Source organism: Ctenopharyngodon idella, chromosome 17 (assembly GCF_019924925.1).
Source record: "Ctenopharyngodon idella isolate HZGC_01 chromosome 17, HZGC01, whole genome shotgun sequence".
Classification (NCBI taxonomy): Eukaryota; Metazoa; Chordata; class Actinopteri; order Cypriniformes; family Xenocyprididae; genus Ctenopharyngodon; species Ctenopharyngodon idella.
In genome coordinates this window covers 31,580,056-31,603,585 of record NC_067236.1, presented here as the reverse complement: position 1 = coordinate 31,603,585, position 23,530 = coordinate 31,580,056, and the positions used below count along the sequence as shown (strand labels likewise).

Genomic DNA, 23,530 nt, shown 5'->3' with positions numbered 1-23,530 from the left:
CGAAGTCCCTGTGTCACCACTCTCCTGCTGGCTGCAACGTGTTGGACTCTATTGTTTTCTCAATAAAGAGATTTTTACTTGCAACTTGCATCCGTGTATGATTCCCGTGACAGAACGATCTGACCAACGTTATGGATGCAGCAAGTTCAGCTTCACTGACTGAGTTCATCAACCACAGTATCGCTCGTATGGACCAGCAGCAGGAGAGTATCACCACCACAGGGCGCACTGTGCAAGCGCTCGTGACGCAGGTGTCCGAGCTCTCCCAACAATTTCTGAGAAATCCCACTGCGCCGCCCACACCGCCAATTCCCCCCACACCACCAGAGCCGGGTGTCCAACCTGAGCCACGCCTACCTGTTCCTCAGAGCTATGCTGGTGAGCCCAATTTTTGCAGAGCCTTTCTTACACGGTGTTCTATGCATTTTTCCCTACAGCCCCGGACCTTTGAGAGAGAAGAGTCCAAGGTGGCGTTTGTACTCACCCTCCTCACGGGTCAGGCGGCACTATGGGGAACGGCGGTGTGGGAGAACAAGAATCCATGCTGCACCTCGTTCCAGGCACTCGCCGCCGAGATGAAGAGGGTCTTCGACCGTGCTGTGGCAGGCAAGGACGCTGCCAGACTCCTCGCGGAACTAAGACAAGGTGATCGTACAGTAGCCGACTACTCTATCGAGTTCAGAACGTTGGCGGCAGAGTGCAGATGGAACGAGGAGGCTCAGTGGGACATGTTCCTGCATGGGCTGGCCGACCGTGTCCAAAGGGAGATTTACATCTTGGACCTTCCCCAGAGTCTCAATGGACTTATCGACCTGGCATTGCGAATGGATGCTCGTCTTAACCACCTGGAGCGGTACACTCATCCTAACCAAAGACTGAGAGGCGCGGAAGGTCGATCAACCAATGAGGGAGACACGGTCGGTCCCATCGCTGATCCCGAGCCCATGCAGGTAGGGAGAGCTCGGCTTTCCCGGGAGGAGAGAGAGAGGCGGAGGTCCCGAGGACTATGTCTGTACTGCGGAGGAGCGGGCCATTTTTTACATGCGTGTCCAGCAAAAGAACAAGCCCGATAGTAATGAAGAGGCTACTATCGGGTGGGATCTCTGCTGAGAAGTCCTCACCATCCACTCTCCTTCCGGTAAGACTGAGATGGGCCAACCACACACATACCTGCCAAGCCTTACTGGACTCCGGAGCCGAAGGTAATTTCATGGACATTCATTTCGCTCAGAAATTTCATCTCCCCATCACACCTCTCACCAGACAGATCTCTGTTAATGCTCTTAATGGACAGGAACTCCCCAGCATCTCCCTTACTACCTGTCCCATAACTCTTACTACGTCAGGCAACCACACTGAAACCATCACGTTTCTCCTCATGGACTCCCCTCTGGCACCCATAGTTCTTGGTCATCCCTGGCTTAGTCAACACAACCCCAGGGTGGATTGGCGCCAGCACTCTATCTCCGAATGGAGCACTCAGTGTTACGAGTCTTGTCTTGTGTCTGCTTGTCCGCCTGTGTCTGTTTTTGTGTTTCAGGAGAAGGCAGCGGATTTATCAAACGTGCCCGTGGAGTACCTGGATCTGAAGGAAGTGTTCAGTAAGTCCCGTGCTGCTTCTCTCCCTCCGCATTGTCCCTATGACTGTGCTATAGATTTACTGCCAGGTAAATCTCCACCTAAAGGCAAACTTTACTCTCTTTCTGTTCCCGAGAGGGAGGCCATGGAGAAATATATTTCTGATTCTCTAGCAGCAGGGTTCATCCGACCTTCCTCTTCTCCAGCGGGGGCGGGGTTCTTTTTTGTGGGGAAGAAGGATGGTTCCTTGCGACCTTGTATTGATTACCGAGGACTGAACAACATCACGGTAAAGAATACCTATCCTTTGCCGTTGATGTCTTCAGCCTTCGAGAGGTTGCAGGGAGCATCCGTTTTCACAAAATTGGATTTACGTAACGCTTATCATTTGGTTCGCATTCGGAAGGGGGATGAGTGGAAAACCGCCTTTAACACCCCTAGGGGGCACTTCGAATACTTGGTCATGCCCTTCGGGTTGTCCAACTCCCCGGCGTTTTTTCAGGCACTCGTCAATGACGTGTTGAGAGATATGGTTGACCAGTTCATATATGTCTACCTGGATGACATATTGATTTTTTCTTCTTCTCTCCAGGAACACGTTCAGCACGTCAGGCGAGTGCTTCAGAGGCTGCTAGAGAATGGGCTTTTTGTCAAGGCGGAGAAATGCGATTTTCATGCACAGTCTGTTTCTTTTCTAGGATACATCGTCTCGTCTGAGGGAGTACGTATGGACCCTGACAAGGTTAAGGCTGTGGTAGATTGGCCAAGTCCAGATTCCCGTAAGGCCCTACAGAGGTTTCTGGGGTTTGCCAATTTTTACCGGCGTTTCATTCGTAATTTCAGCCAACTAGCCGCGCCTCTGACCGCCTTGACCTCCCCCAGAACAACGTTCAGGTGGTCCGATACAGCTGAGGCTGCATTCGCCAAACTTAAGAGCCGCTTCGTTTCGGCCCCCATTCTCATAGCCCCTGATCCTTCACGTCAGTTCGTGGTGGAGGTCGATGCGTCAGAGGTGGGGGTAGGTGCAGTTCTGTCTCAACGTTCTTCCACAGACGACAAGATGCATCCCTGCGCGTTTTTGTCCCATCGTTTATCACCCGCTGAACGTAATTATGACATTGGTAACAGAGAGTTGTTGGCGGTCAAATTAGCGTTGGAAGAATGGCGTCATTGGTTAGAAGGTTCGGGGGTACCTTTTATCGTTTGGACTGATCATAAGAACCTGGAATATATCAGGTCTGCTAAAAGACTTAACTCCAGGCAGGCTCGGTGGGCACTTTTTTTCGGACGATTTGATTTTTCTCTCTCGTACCGCCCGGGTTCCAAGAATATCAAACCCGATTCTTTGTCACGTATTTTTGATCCTTCCGAACGCCTGTCTACTCCCGAATGTATTTTACCCGAGACATTAGTGGTCTCCACTCTTACATGGGAGGTCGAATCGAGGGTCAGTACGGCCTTAGAAGGGGTAACGCCTCCGCTCGGTTGCCCACCGAATCGTTTATTTGTGCCGGAGGGGTTACGGTCCGACGTTATCAAGTGGGGGCATTGTTCCAACGTTGCTTTTCATCCAGGAGTCAATCGCACCAGTTTTTTGGTCAAGCAACGATTCTGGTGGCCATTGATGGCTCACGACATTTGCAATTTTGTTTTGGCTTGTTCGGTTTGTGCCACTGGTAAGACTTCCAATCGACCCCCAGATGGGTTACTCCAACCGCTGTCTGTCCCTTCGAGACCCTGGTCCCACATTGCGCTAGATTTCATTACCGCCCTCCCACCCTCCCAGGGAAAGACAGTCGTTTTGACCGTAGTGGACCGGTTCTCAAAGGCGGCTCATTTATTCCCTTGCCTAAATTACCATCTGCCAAGGAGACAGCGGTAACTGTTGTAGATCACGTCTTTCGGTTACATGGCCTCCCGATGGACGTGGTTTCCGACAGGGGTCCCCAATTTGTGTCCAAATTTTGGCAGGAGTTTTGTAAGTTACTGGGTGCGACTGTCAGTCTGTCTTCGGGGTTCCATCCTCAAAGCAATGGCCAAACCGAGAGAGCCAACCAGGATTTGGAGAGAGTGTTGCGATGTTTGGTATCCAAGAATCCTTCCTCCTGGAGTCAGCAACTCTCTATGGTTGAGTACGCTCATAACTCATTACCAGTGTCATCCACGGGCCTCTCTCCGTTTGAATGTAGCTTAGGTTACCAGCCACCTATCTTTCCCAGTCTGGAATCCGAAGTCCGGAGGAGAGAAGTTGGGTTCCTGCTAGGGACATCCTGGATCACTCCCTTATCGATGATTACAATCGACAGGTAAGTTCGTCTGGGAACGCCAGGAGGCGTTCCTAGGAGGGAGGGTACTGTCACGGTTGGTAATCCGCTGTCTCATTCTGGTCTTGTGTGTTTGTGTGTGTGTGTGTGTGTTTCGTCACGCTGATTGTTTCATGTGGGCGTCACCGCTGATTACCAGTGATCAGCGGCAGCTGAATGTCATCTACCAGCCTATTTATTGCCCTGTCTTTCGTCCCATGTTTGTCAGATCGTTGCTGGAGATCGCCCGTGCTGCTTCCTGTTCTCCTGTGTGTTCCTCTGTCTGAGTCATCGTGTCGTGCTGTTCCGGTTCCAGTCCCGTTTGGATTACTCACCTGGTGTTCTCCTTTCACTCCGGATACTCTACACACGGTCTTCACTCTTCTGTTCAGGATTGCCCATCGAAGTCCCTGTGTCACCACTCTCCTGCTGGCTGCAACGTGTTGGACTCTATTGTTTTCTCAATAAAGAGATTTTTACTTGCAACTTGCATCCGCGTATGATTCCCGTGACACAAACTCATTTAATCTATCTATCTATCTATCTATCTATCTGTCAAGCTAAATGTATCTATCTATCTATCTATCTATCTATCAAACCAGATCTATCTATCTATCTATATCATAGCAACCACACAGAGCACCCTAGCAACCACATAGCAACCACCCAGAACAGCATAGCAACCTCCTAGAATATCCTAGCAACCTCATAGCAATACCCTAGCAACCACCCCGAGTACCCTAGCAACCGCAGAGCAACACCCTAGCAACCACCCAGGATACCTTAGCAACCGCATAGCAACACCCTAGCAACCACCCCGAGTACCCTAGCAATCACATAGCAAATTAAAATCTATCTATCTATCTAGCTTTTAAAACTACAATTTTAAAACTTAAACTATTTCAAACTGAAAAGCTTCAAACTACGAACTTTTAAAACTTCTTCAAACTTTCTGGACCGGCTTTTTCAAGCCAACTTAAAGTTTGTCTACAAACTTTTTTATCTAGTTGATTTTTATATTTTTATATTGTCCCTAAATATATACATGTATATGTATAAATTATACAAATATACACAGTACACACACATATATTACATAAACTTTATTTTAATCATGACTAACTGGCTAACAGGTTGAAAAAAAATCATTTTTGAGTGAACTAACCCTTTAAATTGATGAAAGGTAATTTGAATGAATGAATGTAATAATAGTTTTCCCTGAATTCTATTCCATTTTAATGTTACTTTATGAATTATTGAAATTGCAAAATTCACAGTGACACAGTTTCATGTGAGAGTCGCGTATGATCTTACCCCAGATCCTCCAGTTTACAGTGAGGATTCTCCAGTACAGCAGAAATCATCTTCACTCCCGAGTCTCCTAGTTTATTTCCAGACAGATCCAGTTCTCTCAGGTGTGAGGGGTTTGATCTCAGAGCTGAAGCCAGAGCAGCACAACCTTCATCTGTGACACCACAATCCCACAACCTGTAGAGAACAATGACACACTCTTCACACTCTCTCAAAACTTACAGGGCCACATTTCCCAAAAGCATCATAAACCTTGTAGAAACAATTGTATGAATCATCCTAAAATTACAGTCTGTTTCCGAAAACCAGGAGTGTGTTTGTGTAAATGTAATTAGGGAAGCGTGGGGCACAACCTAAAGCGGGGTTAGTTGTAACACACATGGTTTAAATACTTCCACACATGATAGCATGATGAAAATTAGTGTATTTACTAGTTGCCATATCGGCAAAATACAGAGAAAAAAAATTGCGCCAAAATTCAGAAATCTTTGGAAGATATCACTGAATATTTATTTAACAATAGCAAAAGTAAAAGTAAAAGTAAAATCTGATATTATTTTAATCTCCAATCTGTTAGTTCTTTAATGTTTCACTAACTAGCAGAAGACACTAACCAAGTTTAAATTCCAGTTGCACAGATCAGGTTCGTTGTAACACTGCGTTACAATGTGCTCCGCTATTAGAGCTATGCTATTCTATACAGTTACCAATACAATTGGCATAATTAACTTTTATGAATATCTGTTGAGATACCATGAAGAAAAGGTGAATAAAGACTGAGTGGAAGAACCTGAACATTCATAAAATATTATTTTAAGCAATGTTCAGCACTGGTACTGGCTCGTCTAAAAGCTGAAGTGATTTTTATTTATTAGTTAAAGTATAACTCAATATTTTAACTAATTGCTAAAGTGGAATAATCTATCAAAGCATACTGATTAATCAGCGCAATAATCGGCAATTAGTCGATTAATCGTTCCAATAATCTGCAGATTAATCGATTATCAAAATAATCGTTTGTTGCAGCCCTAGAAAGAAATAATAATTGTCTTTTAATGACAAAATATTTTAGTTTATCATGTATATTATTTTGATTAGATCAGATAACATTTTAAGCTGTCATATGGTCATGTTACAGTGTGCCCCGCCTATGGGGCATGTTGTCACATTTCACTTCTCTTCTTTCGGGGTAAATAAAGAAAAAAGTATACACTGCATTAATGACATATTTGTAGCAGACATGTGTGAAATTAATGTGGAACAAAATTAATTCTCTGAACCTTAAGTAGATTTACACAAACTGAGAAAGTCAAAAAGCGTTAGGTTGTGCCCCGCTCTCCCCTAGTTAGTGTACTTAAGGTTGTGACTATTTTGTACCTGTTTCTGAGTATCAAAGTTATTAGCAACTTTTACTCTCTACTTGACTACATTTTTTAATAAATATGTACTCTTTACTCTAATACATTTGTAATGAGTTATACAATTATTTGTTTGTTACATTTTGCATGGCACCTAACTTTTTCTGCTGCAGTTTATTTCTGCTACAAAAAAAGCAATATTGCCATCTACAGGACATTGAAGGAACTATATCTTGTGTGCTTTGCCTTTACTCACCCAAACTTGTCAACAAGGCTACTTTACACAAATGTGAGTGCATGTGCAGGTAGTTGCTGAATCGCAGGTGTTTCATATTTGAGAGCATATATGAGGATGTGGTTGCAGCCGGTGATGAGGCCCAAACCAGCACGTCCAGTGTAAGTAGGCTTTGACTCTTTAATTTTATGTATCCGTTATATTGAAGAGAACTTTTTGAAGGATATTGGTTTCCTTATGCTCTTTTTGAGCACCTGAGCCTAACTGAGATGTTTGTAGATGTTTAAAAGGCTGTTGTGTTTACCTTGATTTATTGCAAGTTTGAGGTGTTCGGTTTTATTTTGATTTTAGAAAAGTGACGTGCGGTGACGCGTTGCTAAGATGGCAGCGGCCTCATTTTCACTTCAAAAATGCTCTTCAGAAATCTACAGGTGACGTCACATCCATATTGTTTGACAGTCTATGATGTAAATCTGTGGTGAAAAATGGAACTGCAGCGCGCTGTCATAGAGCGCCATTGGGGCAGATTTCAGACTGCCGCTTATTTTCATGGTACCTTACATAAACCTCACTCCAGACCAAGACGATATCAGTCCGCTTCAGATATGTGTCTGCTTCAGGTCAATAACTAGTTGGCATATCTGTTCTTCCTATGTGGAGTAATGAATTAATGAAAGTATAAATCTTTTAATTTAAACGTGCTCATGTGAATAGCCTTTATACAGTAGTTCTGTTGTGTTTGTTTTATGTTTGTTCTGAGAAAAGACGTGACTTTGTTTTCCTCACTGGAACTTCTAACTTGTAATATTCTAAAACAACATTTGGACACAATAAATACTACATTAAGGCAATTCTAAGATGGCATTCTATGCGTTTGTCGTGTGAACTAAAGTCTGTCAATCATCGATAGAGCGCCACCCTCAGGCTGAATAACGCAAGGACATTAGAATTCTGCCAAAAGTGTGTCTGATGTGTTCAGCGATCAGGATATAAAGCTTACAAAATGTTTAAAGTGTGAATCATTGAATCATTCATTCAAACGAGTCGTTCATTCACCGGCATGTGTTGCTCAGACACGCAAATCAATCCTGACTCCTGCAGCTTTGTTTGGAAATATTTTTGTTGGCGAAATAGAGCGAAAATAGGCAATATTGTATCTAAAATGTAAGTCACTAAATATTAACTTCTTGTTTTTTGAACTGTTGTATAAAATCAATATCACATTTGTAATCATGTTGATATTTGGAGAAAAACTGCACTCTTCATGTGATATTGATTAAATGATATAAATATTTAAGACACATACAGATGTACTTTTACCCCCTTATCTTCAATATTGGGTGCATTACAAATGTTTTAATCACGCAGTGAAAGCGTGCACTCTAAATGCGCCAGCGCACTAGTCTAACCTACTAGACTAACGTTACATCACGTAGTGTATGCGATGCGTGCGACTCTCTGTGTTTGTTTTTGTAAAGTGAGAGAAATACTCAATAATTTCAGATCGCATATCGTTAAAACAACAATCACAATATTATCTCACACCCCTATAACGGACTCAATATCAGTAGCGACTCCTGGCTGAAAGTTTAGGTAGGGCAGATTGGGCTCAGCGCTAGTTTATGATAAGCTTTGTTCCTGAAAGAATCAGCCGTTTGAATGAATCGGCTGAAACTAATGACTCACTCATTGACAGCGACTTGCTGCCAACTGATGTCACATTTAAAGTACCTTTTCATTTTTAATAATTTCAAAATATCAATATTCAGCGTTTTATGTTTATGTTTATGTAAACCATTATATGCATTTGTAACTGCAGTTTAAATGCATTTATCAGCTCTGAACTGCATCAAACAGAGTGTATAAATGCATATAAAAGCACTTTAGATGAAGTTTCTGTGTTTCCACTGCATTGCAAAGATTAATTTTGTTGATATAGATTTCATTTGATTGGTAACAGCCCTAGTGTATCTTATTGTTCTAATTAAATTTGATTAAATGACACAAAAGATTTGTTAATTAATTTGACACAAAAGATGAGGCATAAATTTAATTAGGTTAAAAAATAAAGGTAAAAATGGTAAAAGGTAAAAAATCATTTTAAACTTATTGGAAAAGATAATTTCAGTCACTGCTGCAAACTAACCACCGCACAAAATATGAAGAATATCAAAAACTTTAGGAGTCAGCTGCCCACGGGAAAAACCTGCCAAGGTACCAACACAATAACACACTCAGCAAAATATCGTCTAATTATCGCTATCGAGAAAATCTCAGATAATATCAAGATATAATTTTTTGTCAATACTGCACACCCCTAGTCCGTTAGTTTGCTTTTGGCTATAAGAAATATGTAGGCTATAGGACCCTATGTGAAAGTGCCCGCTCACTTTTGCCCAGGCTCGGCCAAAAATAAAATTCTGCCTACGCCACTGCAGCCACGGATCAGCTGCGCACTGCAAACGCGACATACGTGAAAGCACAATATGCGCGTGCTGCTCCTGCAACGCATACGTACTGCAGACGGAGTGTGTGTGAAACAGGTGTAAGTACTCACGCTCTGTATGAGCAGCAGCTTTATGTGTTCCAGGTGTGTGCGCTGACTGCGCTCAGAACCGCTCTCAGAAACCATGCGCACGTATCGAATGAGCGCTGTTTCACTTCTTACTGCACAATGTTCTTAAATCGTAAGGCTTAAAAGTCATTGTTACGTGAGACCGTGTAATAACTCCACACTGGTGATGAAATGACTGTGACGCTAAAGTCTGACATAATCAATTATGCGTTTGGTTGGTGAGATCGGCCTGTTTTAGTGACTCCTGATCGATTCATAAGCTGTGTCCTAATTCAGAGGCTGCATCCTTCGAAGGTCGATATGAGCGTTGTTAGATGGGACGGTCTAGCCTACGGACACTGATCTTGGATTTATCTGATGTACCCATCATTTCACGACAAACGGAAGCCACATTTGGAGGAGTCTTCTAATTGGGACAGCCTTCACTGTGACACACTCGGCCTTCGAAGGATGCAGCCTCTGAATTGGGTCACAGCAATAGAATCTGATTATCGGCCGATAACGATCTGCAGTCGATCTATCGGAGCATCCCTAATTTTTAAATGATCTTTATTTTTACTTTATTCAGTCCATAAATCCAGAGAATCAATCTTTTAGTCTGTGCTGTTTTCAGTTGATGCACTTTTGATAAGAAAATCTCAGCTTTCAAATTCTGTCAAACGTATTAAGAAATTCAAGCAATAAATGTGTTTTTGGCGCTCTTTAATGTGGCTGACAGATCGCTGTAGTGTCTCAGTTCAAGCAGCAGTGCGGAGCACGAGCGAACCGGTTATCTTTTCCTCTTTACTACTAGTTATAGCATGAAAGAAACATGGATAATATTAGGATCGCCTCAACTCACTGCAGATAACATACATTTACCTCAGCTAAAACACATTAGCTAAAACACAAAGTCATTTTATCATGTCTCAGTTTGTAAAAATGAACAGAAACACATTTACAGTAATGCTCTTACAATAGAAGCCTAGCAGGTCAGATAGGTGGAGGGTTTAAAAGCTGAAGTGTGACGCTCATATTTTTTGTTGAACCATTAATTTATATTTTTAAGTAAAAAAATGTTATAAAGTTTTCACAGTGATGATTGTTCTCAGTGTTACTTACCAAGCTGATCTAGTTGCTGTAACCACAGGCAGCATCTTCTGAAGAACTTCATCTGCTGTATTTACTGCGTCACTATTTGAAAATATAAAATATGTTAATTATTAATGCTAATAATAACAATGAATACTATGAGTAATATTGTAGGTAAATATTACATTAAATACCTTCAATAAACACTGCTTTAAAAAGGACATGTGAAAAAGTTTTATTAGTATCTAACTGAAGAAGTTACTGAACATATTCTGCCAACACAGATTTGTTTTTTCTTTTGTAAGACTGATGCTAGACTGATGCTGGGCTACTCTTTGAGAAAACAAAGGAAATTAACATTTGAACTCTCTCTTGCAAAATTAGCATCCCCATCCGAGACACAATCACACTGAGTCAATCACACCTCAGCATTGCCTTAATCTACATTTCCTTTCCTTCGTTATCATACAACACTATACATGTTTGGTATCATTTGAAATGACTGGTACAAAGGTCTAAAGGTCAAAAGGTCGAAAGGTTTAAAGAGATGTTGCAGGAGTCTAGGACACTCAGCAGTGTGCAATTTTCTACTGTCAGGTATGCATCTTTTTACTCTTTTTCTGAGCATTTGATGTTTTGTATTGATCATCTTTGAATTGATTATGTAATTGGCATGATACATTTACCTGACTAATAAATTGTTACATTTGGCTTTATTCTGACTTACTCTGAAATTATTGACTTCAGCAGATAACGATGTATCCGTTGTTACCGTAAATCTACGACCAGGGTTCAGTACATACTAGATCTCAGTAGTACAGTAAGAGTAAAGAGTTAAATAGAATAATCAAATGTCTAGATAAATTATCATATAAGGTCTATTAGTCTGCATTCACACTACAACACTTAGTGACAGATCTATTTTGACATATCAGATTTTTTTTGACCTGTCCGTTGCTATGGTTATCACTATGTCAACCATCGTAATTTCAGGAGAGACATTTCCGGAAGTTCCGGGAGTCTCCTGCATATTGATATTGGGTGTTTCTCAAACAGTCCAGTCCTTCTGAGGCTTGTAGACTCGAGTCCTCCTCAGCATTAAACACTAGAATGAGACGCTCTAGTAAGTGTTCATGGCTACGCCACACATGTTCCCGCTCCAACAGCACAAAAATACTAATAAAACTTTGTATTAATTTTGTATTAAAAATCTTTTCTTAATACAATACAGTGAATGACAACCGTCTGTGTCTCCCAGTGGCTTACATTACTGGCAGTTTACACCAAAACAAAAGATAACATGTATGCCTTCATCACTGAAAACATTATTTTTGTCTTGCATTTCATAATGAACTCCGATAAGTGCAGACTCGTTTCCATCAGTTCTTTTTCGTGGATTGGAATGTTTGCAAAGGATTGTGGGTGATTGAAGGACACAAAGGATACACCTGATGCATCCTTCAAAATGAGCTGAATGAAGGAGGTGAAACGAAGGCTGCCTTCAAAGGATCCTTCAAACTGAGGCCCCGTTTACACTAGTGCGTTTTTGTTTTAAAACACATACGTTTTGCTACGGTTACGGCTGTCGTTTACACTACGCTGGCGTTTTTGAACCTTGAAAACGGAGACTTTCGAAAACGCTGCAGAGCCTGTTTTAGTTTGAAAATGAGGGCGTGGCTGCCCACGTTCACTCTGCGTATCCTTGACGACCGTGTAAACAATAACATGGAGACTGAACTGCAATCTTCGCTGACATTTTTAGCTGTGCAGTTAAACTCTGCATTTTTGTAAACTGCAGCTACCTACATGTGCAAGAGTCAACTGTTTACACTTGTACACGTATGCCCAGTGTGCATGAACACAAATGACCTATTTTGGATTCAAAACAGACAAGTTTGTATCCCTGTGCTTTATTACGGTATGGAGGAGTGATTTTTGGGAGTGTTTGTGTGAGAGAGAAATAAAAGAACATAAAAATATGAACTACTAAACTCTGTGTGACATCTGCAGGATTACAGATTTATCAGATTCTTCTTTCTCTTTGTTCATAATGTTTCAGACTGTAATGATTGTACTCAGTGTTACTTACTGATGATTTGTGTATCCAATTAAGTCTTTCAGGTTAAACTCCTGTATTGTCTGCTCTGAAGTCAAAAACACAAAAACTAAAGCTGACCACTGAGATGAGGAGAGTTTCACATGACGTAATCCTCCAGACCACATACAAGGTTGAGCTTCATTCACTAGTGAAAGATCACCCAGTTCATTCAGACAGTGAAACAGATTGATGTATTTATCTGGAGAGGGATTCTCACTGATCTTCTCTTTGATATAGTGAACTGTTTTCTCATTGTTGTGAGAGCTGTTTCCTGTCTGTGTCTTTAGTTCTTGTAAGAGACTCTGATTAGACTCCACTGACAGACCCAGAAGGAAACGAAGGAAAAGGTCCAGATGCCCATTTTTACAGTCTAAAGCCTCATCCACAGCTCTCTGATGGAGATCAGATAGTGAAAAATCGTCTCCATTAGTTGGTTTGGTAATCTGGTCAAACACATTGATGTTCTTGTTTATAAAGGAGAGATGCACATATAGAGCTGCTAGATGTTCCTGAATGCTCAGATGAACAAAGCAGAAGACTTTCCCCTGATACAAGCCCAACTCCTCTCTGAAGATCTGAGTGCACAATCCTGAGTACACTGATGCTTCTGTCACATCAATGCCACACTCTCTCAGGTCTTCCTCATAGAAGATCAGGTTGCCTTTCACAAGCTGCTGAAATGCCAGTTTCCCTAGTTTGACAATCATGTCTTCATCTTTCACTTTCTTCTCATAGTCCTTCTCATGTTTGATGTTGGTCTGAAGGATCAGAAAGTGTGTGTACATTTGAGTCAGAGTCTTGGGAATCTCTCCTCTCTCTGCTTCACTCAACATCTTCTCTAGAACAGCGGCTGAGATCCAGCAGAACACTGGGATGTGACACATAATAAAGAGGCTCCTTGATGACTCCAGGTGTGAGATGATCCTGTCGGACAGACTCCGATCACTGATTCTTTTCCTGAAGTATTCCTGCTTCTGTGGCTCACTGAAGCCTCGTACCTCTGTCACTCGATGGACACACTCAGAGGGGACGAGATCAGCTGCTGCTGGTCTGGAGGTGATCCAGATGAGAGCAGAGGGAAGCAGATTCCCCGCAATGAGGTTCATCAGCAGCACGTCCACTGAGGCTGATTCAGTCACATCACACAACCTCACATCGCTCTGAAAATCCAGAGACAGACGACACTCATCCAGACCATCAAAGATGAAGGAAACTTTATACTTATCACTGGATATTTCCATTTCTTTTGTTTCAGGGAAAAAGAACTGAAGAAGATCTGAAAGACTGAGTGTTTTGTCCTTCATGAAGTTGATCTCTCTGAAAGGAAGAGGAAATATGAGCTGGATGTCCTGATTCTCTTTCCCTTCAGCCCAGTCCAGGATGAACTTCTGCACAGAGACTGTTTTTCCAATGCCAGCAACTCCCTTTGTCAGCACAGTTCTGATGGGTTTGTCTTGTCCAGGTAAAGGTCTAAAGATGTCACTGCATTTGATCGTTGTGTCCTCTGTTTCTGCTCTCCTGGACTGTGTCTCAATCTGTCTCACCTCATGCTCATTATTGATCTCTCCACTTTCACTCTCTGTGATGTAGAGCTCTGTGTAGATCTCATTCAGGAGTGTTGGGTTTCCCTGCTTTGATATTCCCTCATACAAACACTCAAACTTCTTTCTCAGATTTGATCTCAGTGTGTTTAAGACCTCAGGTTTAGAGTCATGGCTGTAAGATTAAAATACCAGATTATTATACAAGTTTAAGGAGTAAATACAAAATACAAAATGGATTTATTTGTTTGCTGTATTATGAGACACAGAACATCATTAGTTTTCTGAAATATTTATATTATTAATCATGTGATTGAGTAATGTGTGATCTAAAATTAAACAACAACAACAAAAAAGTCCTCCATTTTACCTGAAACCAGGATTCATGCTTTCATTAGAGTCTTGTGGTCGAATCACAGGCGTGTTCACAGTTTTGTTTTTAACTGGACTGGATAAAAGATTCGACCTTAAATCAGAATGAAGAGGGTAAAGAATCAGACACACTGATATTGATGTAATTGTGTCATTAACTGAGTAACAGACCAACAGATTTTACAGTGTGTGAATGTTTTAACAATACAATACATCGAGCTTTGCACAAGGACACAATGGAAATCATTAATAGACTGAAACTTACTGAACTCATTACACTGCTGTATATTAATAACGACTATAAGCATATATTTTATAGAAATAATATACCTGGGATCAGGCTGTGTGTTTCCGCTCTTAAAATGTATTGGGTCCTCCATAGACCAGTTACTCTTCACAGACACACAGCTGGACTCTGGGTTTGAGCTCTTCTGCTGGACTGAACTGTAACAGAACAGATTCAGTTTAATCTTTTAGATTACTGTGTTCATTCTTTATGATATGAACCATATTAATATAAACACATTTATCTTTCATCAAAAAGCACTTTGAGGAAACTTTATGATCTTTTTATTTAACATTTCATGTTAGAAAAAAAAAAGCCAAATCACCTTCAAAAACAACACACAATTCTCATGACAACACCAAATCATCTCCAAAAACAAACAAAACTTCCATTGTTTTTAAAACTTCAAAACAATCGACACTCACAGGAAAAAAACAAATACAAAGATAAAAACAAATCATCTTCTGAAACAACACACAATGTGCCAAATCATCTCAAATGTAAACAAATCTTTCATAGTTTTAAAACCAATCAACACTCTTGATTTAAAATGAACCCCTGGTATTAAAACTTGTATGCCTTAATACTGTTGCCCCAAAGTATAAAGATATTGTATACAATTCACAAAATATGTCTTAATTGTTATAAAATTTGTAAAAAAAAAAAAAAAAAAAAAAAAAGATTAGTGGTAGTAAGCCGCATTGTTGACATCGCAATACATTCTGCACAGTGACGTCAAATGGTTGCACCAAACTCGGCTCCGTTATCTTGATCCCACGGTGTTACAAAAATGTCATCTGTTCAACCTTTTCAATTTGAGCCAGAGCGCAAAATTAGTGAGAATGAAAACATTGAAGACGTTTAATTTAAATTAAATCAAAATGAAGACGTTCGGAGGGTTGAGGAGGCGAGAGTGGGGTAAAATGGATGGTGTCTCTGTGGCTATTGCTTGCTGATGCTAACCGAGAGGGAGAGTGTTTGCTGTAAGGAGCTGCAATTTCTCACTGTAGCTGTTCAATCGAGATGTGTTATGAGTTGTTCTCGTCAGTCTCCATGACGGGGAGAGAGCTGGCCTGCCGAATCAGAATCAGGTGACAAATAGGCAAGTCAACCCTCGCGTATAACTTTATATTTAAAATCATTTAGACCTAACTCCAGTTGTAAATTTAAACTTTTGTTATTCAGCTGTGATATTTTGCATGAAATGGATATTTCATAACAGCTAAGGGTTCTTGTATAAAATGTGTCATGGAATAAGTTTTGTTACATTATTTGTAATTTGTGTTTTTCTGACCAACAGCATTAAAATGAATGAAATGTCACCTAATAGTCTGGATTGTATTATTTTGTCCACAACACTTTATCAAGTCTGTAGAAGACCTAAAGGGTATTTTTGTATTCATTACATTCTGTATTTGCCTTAGTCAGACTTGTGTTTCGGTAAAGATAGCAACAAGTAGTGTCAGTAGCTCACAGAGTGCAACAATTTGACGTCATTGACGCAGAATGCACGAGAAGGGTCTGGCTACAGAACATGGGCGAGTGGAGCTCCACTCTCGAACAGGAAATATGTCACCTCCACTTGTTTTAATAATGTCTACACCTACCCCAACCCTAAACCTACCCTTACAATAATGCAAATACAGTAATTAAATGATGCAAAATTGATTTGTGTTTTATTAACGTCTACACCTACCCCAACCCTAAACCTACCCTTACAATAAGCTCCACTAGTGGAGGTGACGTATTTCCGCCCATGAGTGGAGCTCCAGTCGCCCCCTCAGGCTGCAGCCATCCCTATTGGGATGCACTGCACACCTAAAATAATGGCGCCCCCCATTGTCCAAAATATGTATAAAACAACATGGATTTTTTTAAATAATGTAAATCTTTCATGGGTTTTCTACTACATATTTCAGTAAAAGACATCATTTATGTTATATTAAGCCACACAAGTCTTAATATTTAACAAACTGCAAAAACTTCAGTGATGCTTTGGCAAGGCTTTGCTCAATGTTATTTTTCCTACTAATATATATTGTCAGTTTTGCTTGTCCCTAAATAAAATTCAACAATTGACAGGCATACCTCTTGTTCTGACTATACTTGAAACTAGGGATGGGCGATATCTTATCATTTGCAATATACCGGTAAAATTTCGCCCCACAATAAGAATTTGTCTTCCCCCGATAATAACAATTCTCATGACAACACCAAATCATCTCCAAAAACAAACAAAACTTCCATAGTTTTAAAAACTTCAAAACAATCGACATTCACAGGAAAAAAACAAATACAAAGAAAAAAACAAATCATCTTCTGAAACAACACACAATGTGCCAAATCATCTCAAATGTAAACAATAAAGCCTAGTTGATGATGCATTTCTGTGTGCAAGCAGAAACTAATGCACAAACAGCATCTCATTGGCTGGCGCTCACCTATTACTGTCCGTGTTTTGATTTCAGCAAATCAGTTCGAGCGAACGCAGACAACATAATTAATACTCATGAACCCAGCAGCTCACCAATCCTTAGTGTGGTTCATATTGTTATTATTAGTAGAATTTTTTTTTTTTTTTTTTTTTTTTCAGAAACACCTAACGTCCAACAATGCTGGTAATATACCTGAGATCAGGCCGTGTGTTTCCACTCTTAAATGTTATTGGCTCAGTTATAGAGCAGTTACTCTTCACAGACACACAGCTGGACTCTGGGTTTGAGCTCTTCTGCTGGACTGAACTGTAACAGAACAGATTCAGTTCAATCCTTTAGATTACTGTGTTCATTCTTTATGATAGGAACCATATTAATATAAACACATTTATCTTTCATCAAAAAGCATTTTAAGGTAACTTTATGACCTTTTTATTTAACATTTCATGTTAGTATTAAAAAAAAAAAAAAACTGTCTTTTTCTGCGATATAATACAATATTTAACAGTGTTTGTTGAAAGTACCTGCATCCTGGAGAAAAATCTCCATGTCTGGATCCTTGTGAATCACCCATGATGAAGCTGCGTGTGAATCTGATTAAAAAACCATCATAATAACATATCTTGAGTCTGGAAGAAAAAGGATCATGTGACTGCGTTAACTCAAGCTCAATTACACATTTACATATACGCTGTTAAACTTCTGAAGGATCGCAGACATCTCAAAACACAAAAGAAACCCTTTATAAAAGATTTTACATCAAACAAACAATCACTTAAAATGTCCTCCAGAGATTCATATTAGTATGAGGAAGTCACCACACCTGAACACTCACCTTGATCAAACTTTCACAAGTTACAGGTTCTCAAATCCTCCAGCTTTAACATCATAAAGATACACGGAAATTCCTGCATAAACTTTGATAAACGTTTCTATTAAACACTTTGACGCTCGTATTCGTATTTTAACAGCATAAAATGGTGACAGATGAACTCTAACTTACTTTCACTTTCTATTTGTGACGAGAGAGAGAGAGAGAGAGAGAGAGAGAGAGAGAGAGAATTTGAATTTTGAAAAAACTTTATTCACAATAATTCTTCACACAACTATACAAGAAAATTAATTACAAAGAAAAAAACCAAATCACCTTCAAAAACAACACACAATGCTAAATGACAAACACTCAAAAGTAGACAAATCTTTCAGAATTTTATACTTCAGCTCGATTTTATTTTTCCTACTAATATATATTATAGTTTTGCTTGTCCCAAAAGAAGATTTTTTTGTAATAACATAAATAATGGTTCTAATCTAGAACATTGCATAAAAGCATGAAACACTGTTTCCCTTTGAGAACAAAAGGGACATTCAGAACTAACTTCTGGATTTAGAACAGAAATAAAAGAGTTTACAGCAATGATACCATGAAGGATTCTTTACTGTATTTCCCATACGCTCTTAGATAATGGTGGCTTGTACAAAGATCTCCACTCAGGTTTAACATTTTCATCCAGCCCAACCAAAGAGAGAAAAAAAGGAAGAAAAAAAAAAAATAGTGCCATGGTGTGTCAATCTTTCTTTCAAAATGTTTTTTTTTTATTTTATTTTTTTATTAAAAACCATAACACATGCTCTGTACAAAAAAAAAAATACCTTTAGTTGACAATAAGTCCAACCACAAAGATTCCCAAGTCTTTAAAAAGTGACCTGTACATCCATCAAGATTAGGTAAAAATATTAGACAATTAAAGATCTTGAGCATTAGGAGCGCTCGCCCCAGAGTAACAGTTCCTTAACATTTGTTTCTCTTCAGCTGTAAGACCCGACCTTAGTTTAAATATCATACTATGAGTACGACATTATTAGTGTAGTGGAAAGCTAACAGTCTTTTTCATCTCATCTCCTCACCATCCAGTTGGACACCATTATGGAACATGTTCACTATCAAAAAAAAAAAAAAAAAAAAATTATCTTCCTGAAAATTAAAGAGAAAGGAATATTGAACTTAGGAGATATTTTTTTTAAAATTATTAATTTATGACTTTTGTATATTCCAGAAAACACACATCATTATCACGAATATATAATATCCTAGCTTCCAATGATCCCATAATTTCTCTACCTACAAATAAATGGAATTTTTTATTGAATATACAGTACCCTCACTAATCTTGGCACCATTATTAGTGGAGGTCACTGTACTGACCTACCTTTTAAAACTTTGCAAAGTTATTTTGGCCATACCTAGTAATTCCAGAATACAGTTTTTAAAATACAAAATACTAGAGTATATATCACAAAAAGTAAATTGTCTCATATAGGCCATGTCAACACTAATACATGTACATACTGTCAAAATAGATTACATGATTATATCTATTCCTTCTGAAACTGTACATACATAAGTTCTGGTCAAAAGTCATATATAAACTTGAAGGGATTCTAGACTTTAATCTCTCTCAATCCCCTTCAGTATTTCTGTGAAGTGTTAATGGGATATCTTTCTTCCATTAACACTTCAAAAGAAACAAAAACATTTATCTTTACCTCATCAATATTAGCAAACAAAATATTAGACCACCCTGACCTCAAACATTGCATGTACCAAACGTCTACTGGAAAAGCTTCATGCCAACATAATGTGGGTATGGATGAAGTTAAAACCCAGCAAATCCAGAAGCATATCCATCATCAGAGGGAAACTTGTGGACCAGAGATTCCATGTCAACGAAACACCCATCCCAATGGTGTTGGAGATGCCAGTCAAGAGCTTAGGGCGATGGTACAACACAAGCCTCAAGGACTCAGATCAGAGTGACCAACTGAGAGAAGAAACCATCAAAGGCATTGTTAGCATAAACAATACCCTGCTTTATGGCAAGCTGAAACTGTGGTGCCTGCAATTTGGATTGCTCCCTTGTCTGATGTGGCCTCTAACAGACTACGAGGTCCCCATTACAAAAATTGAGAAGCTGGAGAGAACAGTCAATTCTTATATCAAGAAGTGTCTTGGACTCCCGTGTTGCCTCAGTAATATCGGCCTGTATGGGAAAAGTGCTCTGGAACTGCCTGTCTCTAGCCTCACTGAAGAGTACAAATGCACCAAAGTGAGACTGGAAATGACCCTGACTGAGTATAAAAGCTATATTATGCTATAATACAAGTGGCTGCTCCCAGACTGGCAACTGGGAGGAAGTGGACCCCGACTGAGGCCATACAGCACGCAAAATCCACTCTCAGGCATGCAAACATTGTAGGACAGGTGCAGCAGGGAAAAGGGGGTTTTGGACTCGGGACAAACCGACCCATATGGTTCAAGGCAACATCCGCTCAGAGAAGAAAGCTGATAGTAGCCAAGGTCCAGCAGCAAGAGGAGGCAGAGAGATGCACAAAGGCAATCTCGCTGTCCAACTAGGGACAATGGACTAACTAGGAAAACCTGGAGCAGCATAAGCTCACCTGGAAGGATCTGTGGAAGATGGAGAGAAGCAGACTGAGCTTCATCATCAGAGCCACCTACAATGTTCTTCCCACGCCCAAGAACCTAAACCAGTGAAGTGGAGAAGATGCATCATGTCCTCTCGATCAAACCCCAGCAACGCTAAGGCACATCCTTGTTGGCTGCAAAACCAGTCTTTTCCAAGGACGTTAGCCCTGGAGGCACAATCAGGACCTGAGACAATTGACTATTATCCTGGTAGGAAGGAGAACCTCCACCAATGCCCTCTCTCCTCCAAAGCCTGGATTCTCAAAATCCACTGCCTTCATAAGAGCAGGACAACTGCCAGTCAAGCCAACTACAACAATGGAAACGATGCTGCTGAACGCCCGGGACTGGAAAATGCAGGTTGGTCTAGACAAGAAGCTCAGCTTTCCACCTGAGATAATCACAACTAACCTCAGACCGGACCTGATCCTGTGATCAACCTCGCAAACGTCCCTGTTCATCGTGGAACTGACTGTGCCATGGGAGGCTATAATTGGTGAAGCAAATTAATGTAAAAGGCTGAAGTGGCTGCTTTTAATGGCTGCGTTCCTGAACAGAAACTCGAAACATGAAATAATGCATATAATCAAAGGTGCAGATAAATTAGATGCTTAATGACTGTTTAAGATGTTAAATGACGTGAGTTTACAGTTGTGTATTTTTTATGTAGATCTGTTTGTTTGTCTTGTTATTGTATCCAGCAATGTAAATGTATTGGTTTAACTTGTTTGTATTCCATGTACTGTATTGTACCCCTAAGTCCATTTACAATTTACAAAAAAAAAAAAAAAAAGAAGAAGAAAAAAAAAGCTGTGGCTATTTGAAATTTGAAATGTTAGCACGCTAGTGAAGTAAATAAAATGTCCCCTTTCCCCATTAAGCGTAAAAAAAATCAAGGTTACGGCGAGGCACTTTGCATAGAGCAGTGGTTCCCAAACTTTTTAGCTTGGAGTACCCCCTGAAGGGATTACCATCCTTCTGCATACCCCCTCTCTTCCACTTAGACTGCAGTCACACCTTTACCATTAAGGGACAATATTTGCCTCCTAAATTGATTTTCCAGTGCATATTTTTACCTTTATGAATAACTTTATAAAATGTTTTAAATAAAAATAAAAATGTTCAATTGATTTTCCAGTGCATATTTTTAACTTTATGAATAACTTTATAAAATAAATGTTTTAAATAAAAATGTTCAATAAAGAACATAGTAAAACGCTTTACCATCATTTTATGCAATGATGGTAAAACGAAGTAAAACTTTTAAATATTAAACTAAAACCGTCAGTAGGTGGCAGCAAGTCACTGTTTTTATAAGTGAGTCATCGAGTCATTCATTCAGTAACGAAGCAAGTGGCTGTGAATGAATCATTGAATCATTGACTCTCACGATTCGTTCAAAGCCGCAGAATTGTTCGCGAAACACAGACGCGTGTTGTAGTTCTGCTGTGGTTTTCGTCATAACTATTATTTCATTGCAAAATAGAGTAATACTGACAGTACTGTGTTTAAAATGTACGTTTTATTTTTTGACCTGTTGTATAATAATGTCACGTTTGCAGTCATGTGGATATTTGGGAACAATTCTTGCTCGTTATCATCATCATTAAATACAAGAACTCACACAAGGTATGTTTTTGTATCGGAGAAAGTTTGAGTCTTAAATCGAAATTAATCCATTATCTGTGTCTATCTGTTCTTCGTGCAAGTAAGTGCTAAATCCCCACTTTTACAAAGGTGCATTGTTGAGAACGACAGTAATTTAGCGCGATTTAAGGCAGCAGACTGCACGCAATCTCTAGGCCTATGCATGCTGCTTGTGTGGATACAGTCATTTTTGACTGAAAATGATGAGGTAATTTGGTTAAATGTACTGGATTTACGGCATTTTGGCACTTAGAAAAACATGCTTGGTTTTAATATTATTTTAAGATAGAATTAACTGAACTACTCAGCATTTTGTTCGTGTACCCCCTTTTGTCACCTCACGTACCCCCAGGGGTACGCGTACCCCAGTTTGGGAACCACTGGTATAGAGGTAAATGGGGCAGGGTTGGAAGATCGCTGTATAACAGCACTTTTTGAGCTAAAGAATCACTCGTCCTTTTTGAGGTCATTTTAGGGTTTTGTTGTTACATGTCATGGCAACAAAGTTGCAACACTTGGTATAACTTTAAACAAAAAAGGTTAGTAGGCCATTTTTCATGTTAACAAGCTTATTGTTTACATCACGTGGCTAAACTTTTGAAACTGTGATTATTTTAAAGCTTACGAATTGGTCCCATTTACCTCCATTGTAAGTGCTTCACTGTCACGCAGCAAATGCCTGTGAACTAAAGTTTGTCCACAATCATTCTCTACTTTGTTCACTGGGTAATCAATACATTACACCATTTCATTCATAAATTAGTTTATTGATAGCAAACTCAAAACAAATATATAGTCCAGTGCAAAAATTCCACTATGACCACTATGATCAGTTTCTTTTTCTTTCTTTCTTTCTTTTTTTTTTTTGGTCATTCTACTTTCCATAAACATGAAACAGTACATGGAGAACAGTGATCCAATGTAAGGATGAATGCATCATTTGTCATCAAACAGTTACAGTTGTGACGCTCTTATGGGTGGATTTTGACACATCTTGGTGTGTATCCTCAGTATACATAGTTGCCAAGTCTGCTTATAATCTGCGACTTTGGGCTTCTTTTTTTGGTAAGTCTTGCTAAACATTCACAGGTCATGGGTTGCATTTTTTTGGGCTCATTTTAAAAAATGTGGTTGAAAATCTGTCAAGCAACTTTGTTTCTTTACATTTATGGTAGCTGTTTTCTCCAGTAAATTGACTGACACTGTCTGCTCACAGCTAATAGCCAATCAGTG

At 39.7% G+C, this 23,530-nt stretch overlaps 1 protein-coding gene across 49 annotated transcripts in view; it reads right to left on the bottom strand.

Annotated features, from left to right (window-relative positions):
• Positions 1–18,193, bottom strand: part of LOC127498610 (NACHT, LRR and PYD domains-containing protein 12-like) — a 362,780-nt gene extending 344,587 nt beyond the window's left edge. For 23 of the 49 annotated variants that reach the window (XM_051868176.1, XM_051868180.1, XM_051868196.1 and 20 more), the window contains exons 1-8: positions 17,999–18,192; positions 17,688–17,792; positions 17,356–17,469; positions 14,773–14,886; positions 14,441–14,536; positions 12,521–14,245; positions 10,462–10,533; positions 5,196–5,369 (exon numbers count right to left, since the gene is read on the bottom strand). In XM_051868176.1, the coding sequence (XP_051724136.1) occupies positions 5,196–5,369; positions 10,462–10,533; positions 12,521–14,245; positions 14,441–14,536; positions 14,773–14,886; positions 17,356–17,469; positions 17,688–17,737 (2,345 nt within the window). In that variant the 5' untranslated portion in view covers positions 17,738–17,792; positions 17,999–18,192. Of the gene's footprint in view, positions 1–5,195; positions 5,370–10,461; positions 10,534–12,520; positions 14,246–14,440; positions 14,537–14,772; positions 14,887–17,355; positions 17,470–17,687; positions 17,793–17,998 lie in introns of all 49 variants that reach the window. The other 26 variants (XM_051868148.1, XM_051868149.1, XM_051868154.1 and 23 more) reach the window with 10 other exon arrangements.
• Between the last annotated feature and the right edge of the window lie 5,337 nt (positions 18,194–23,530).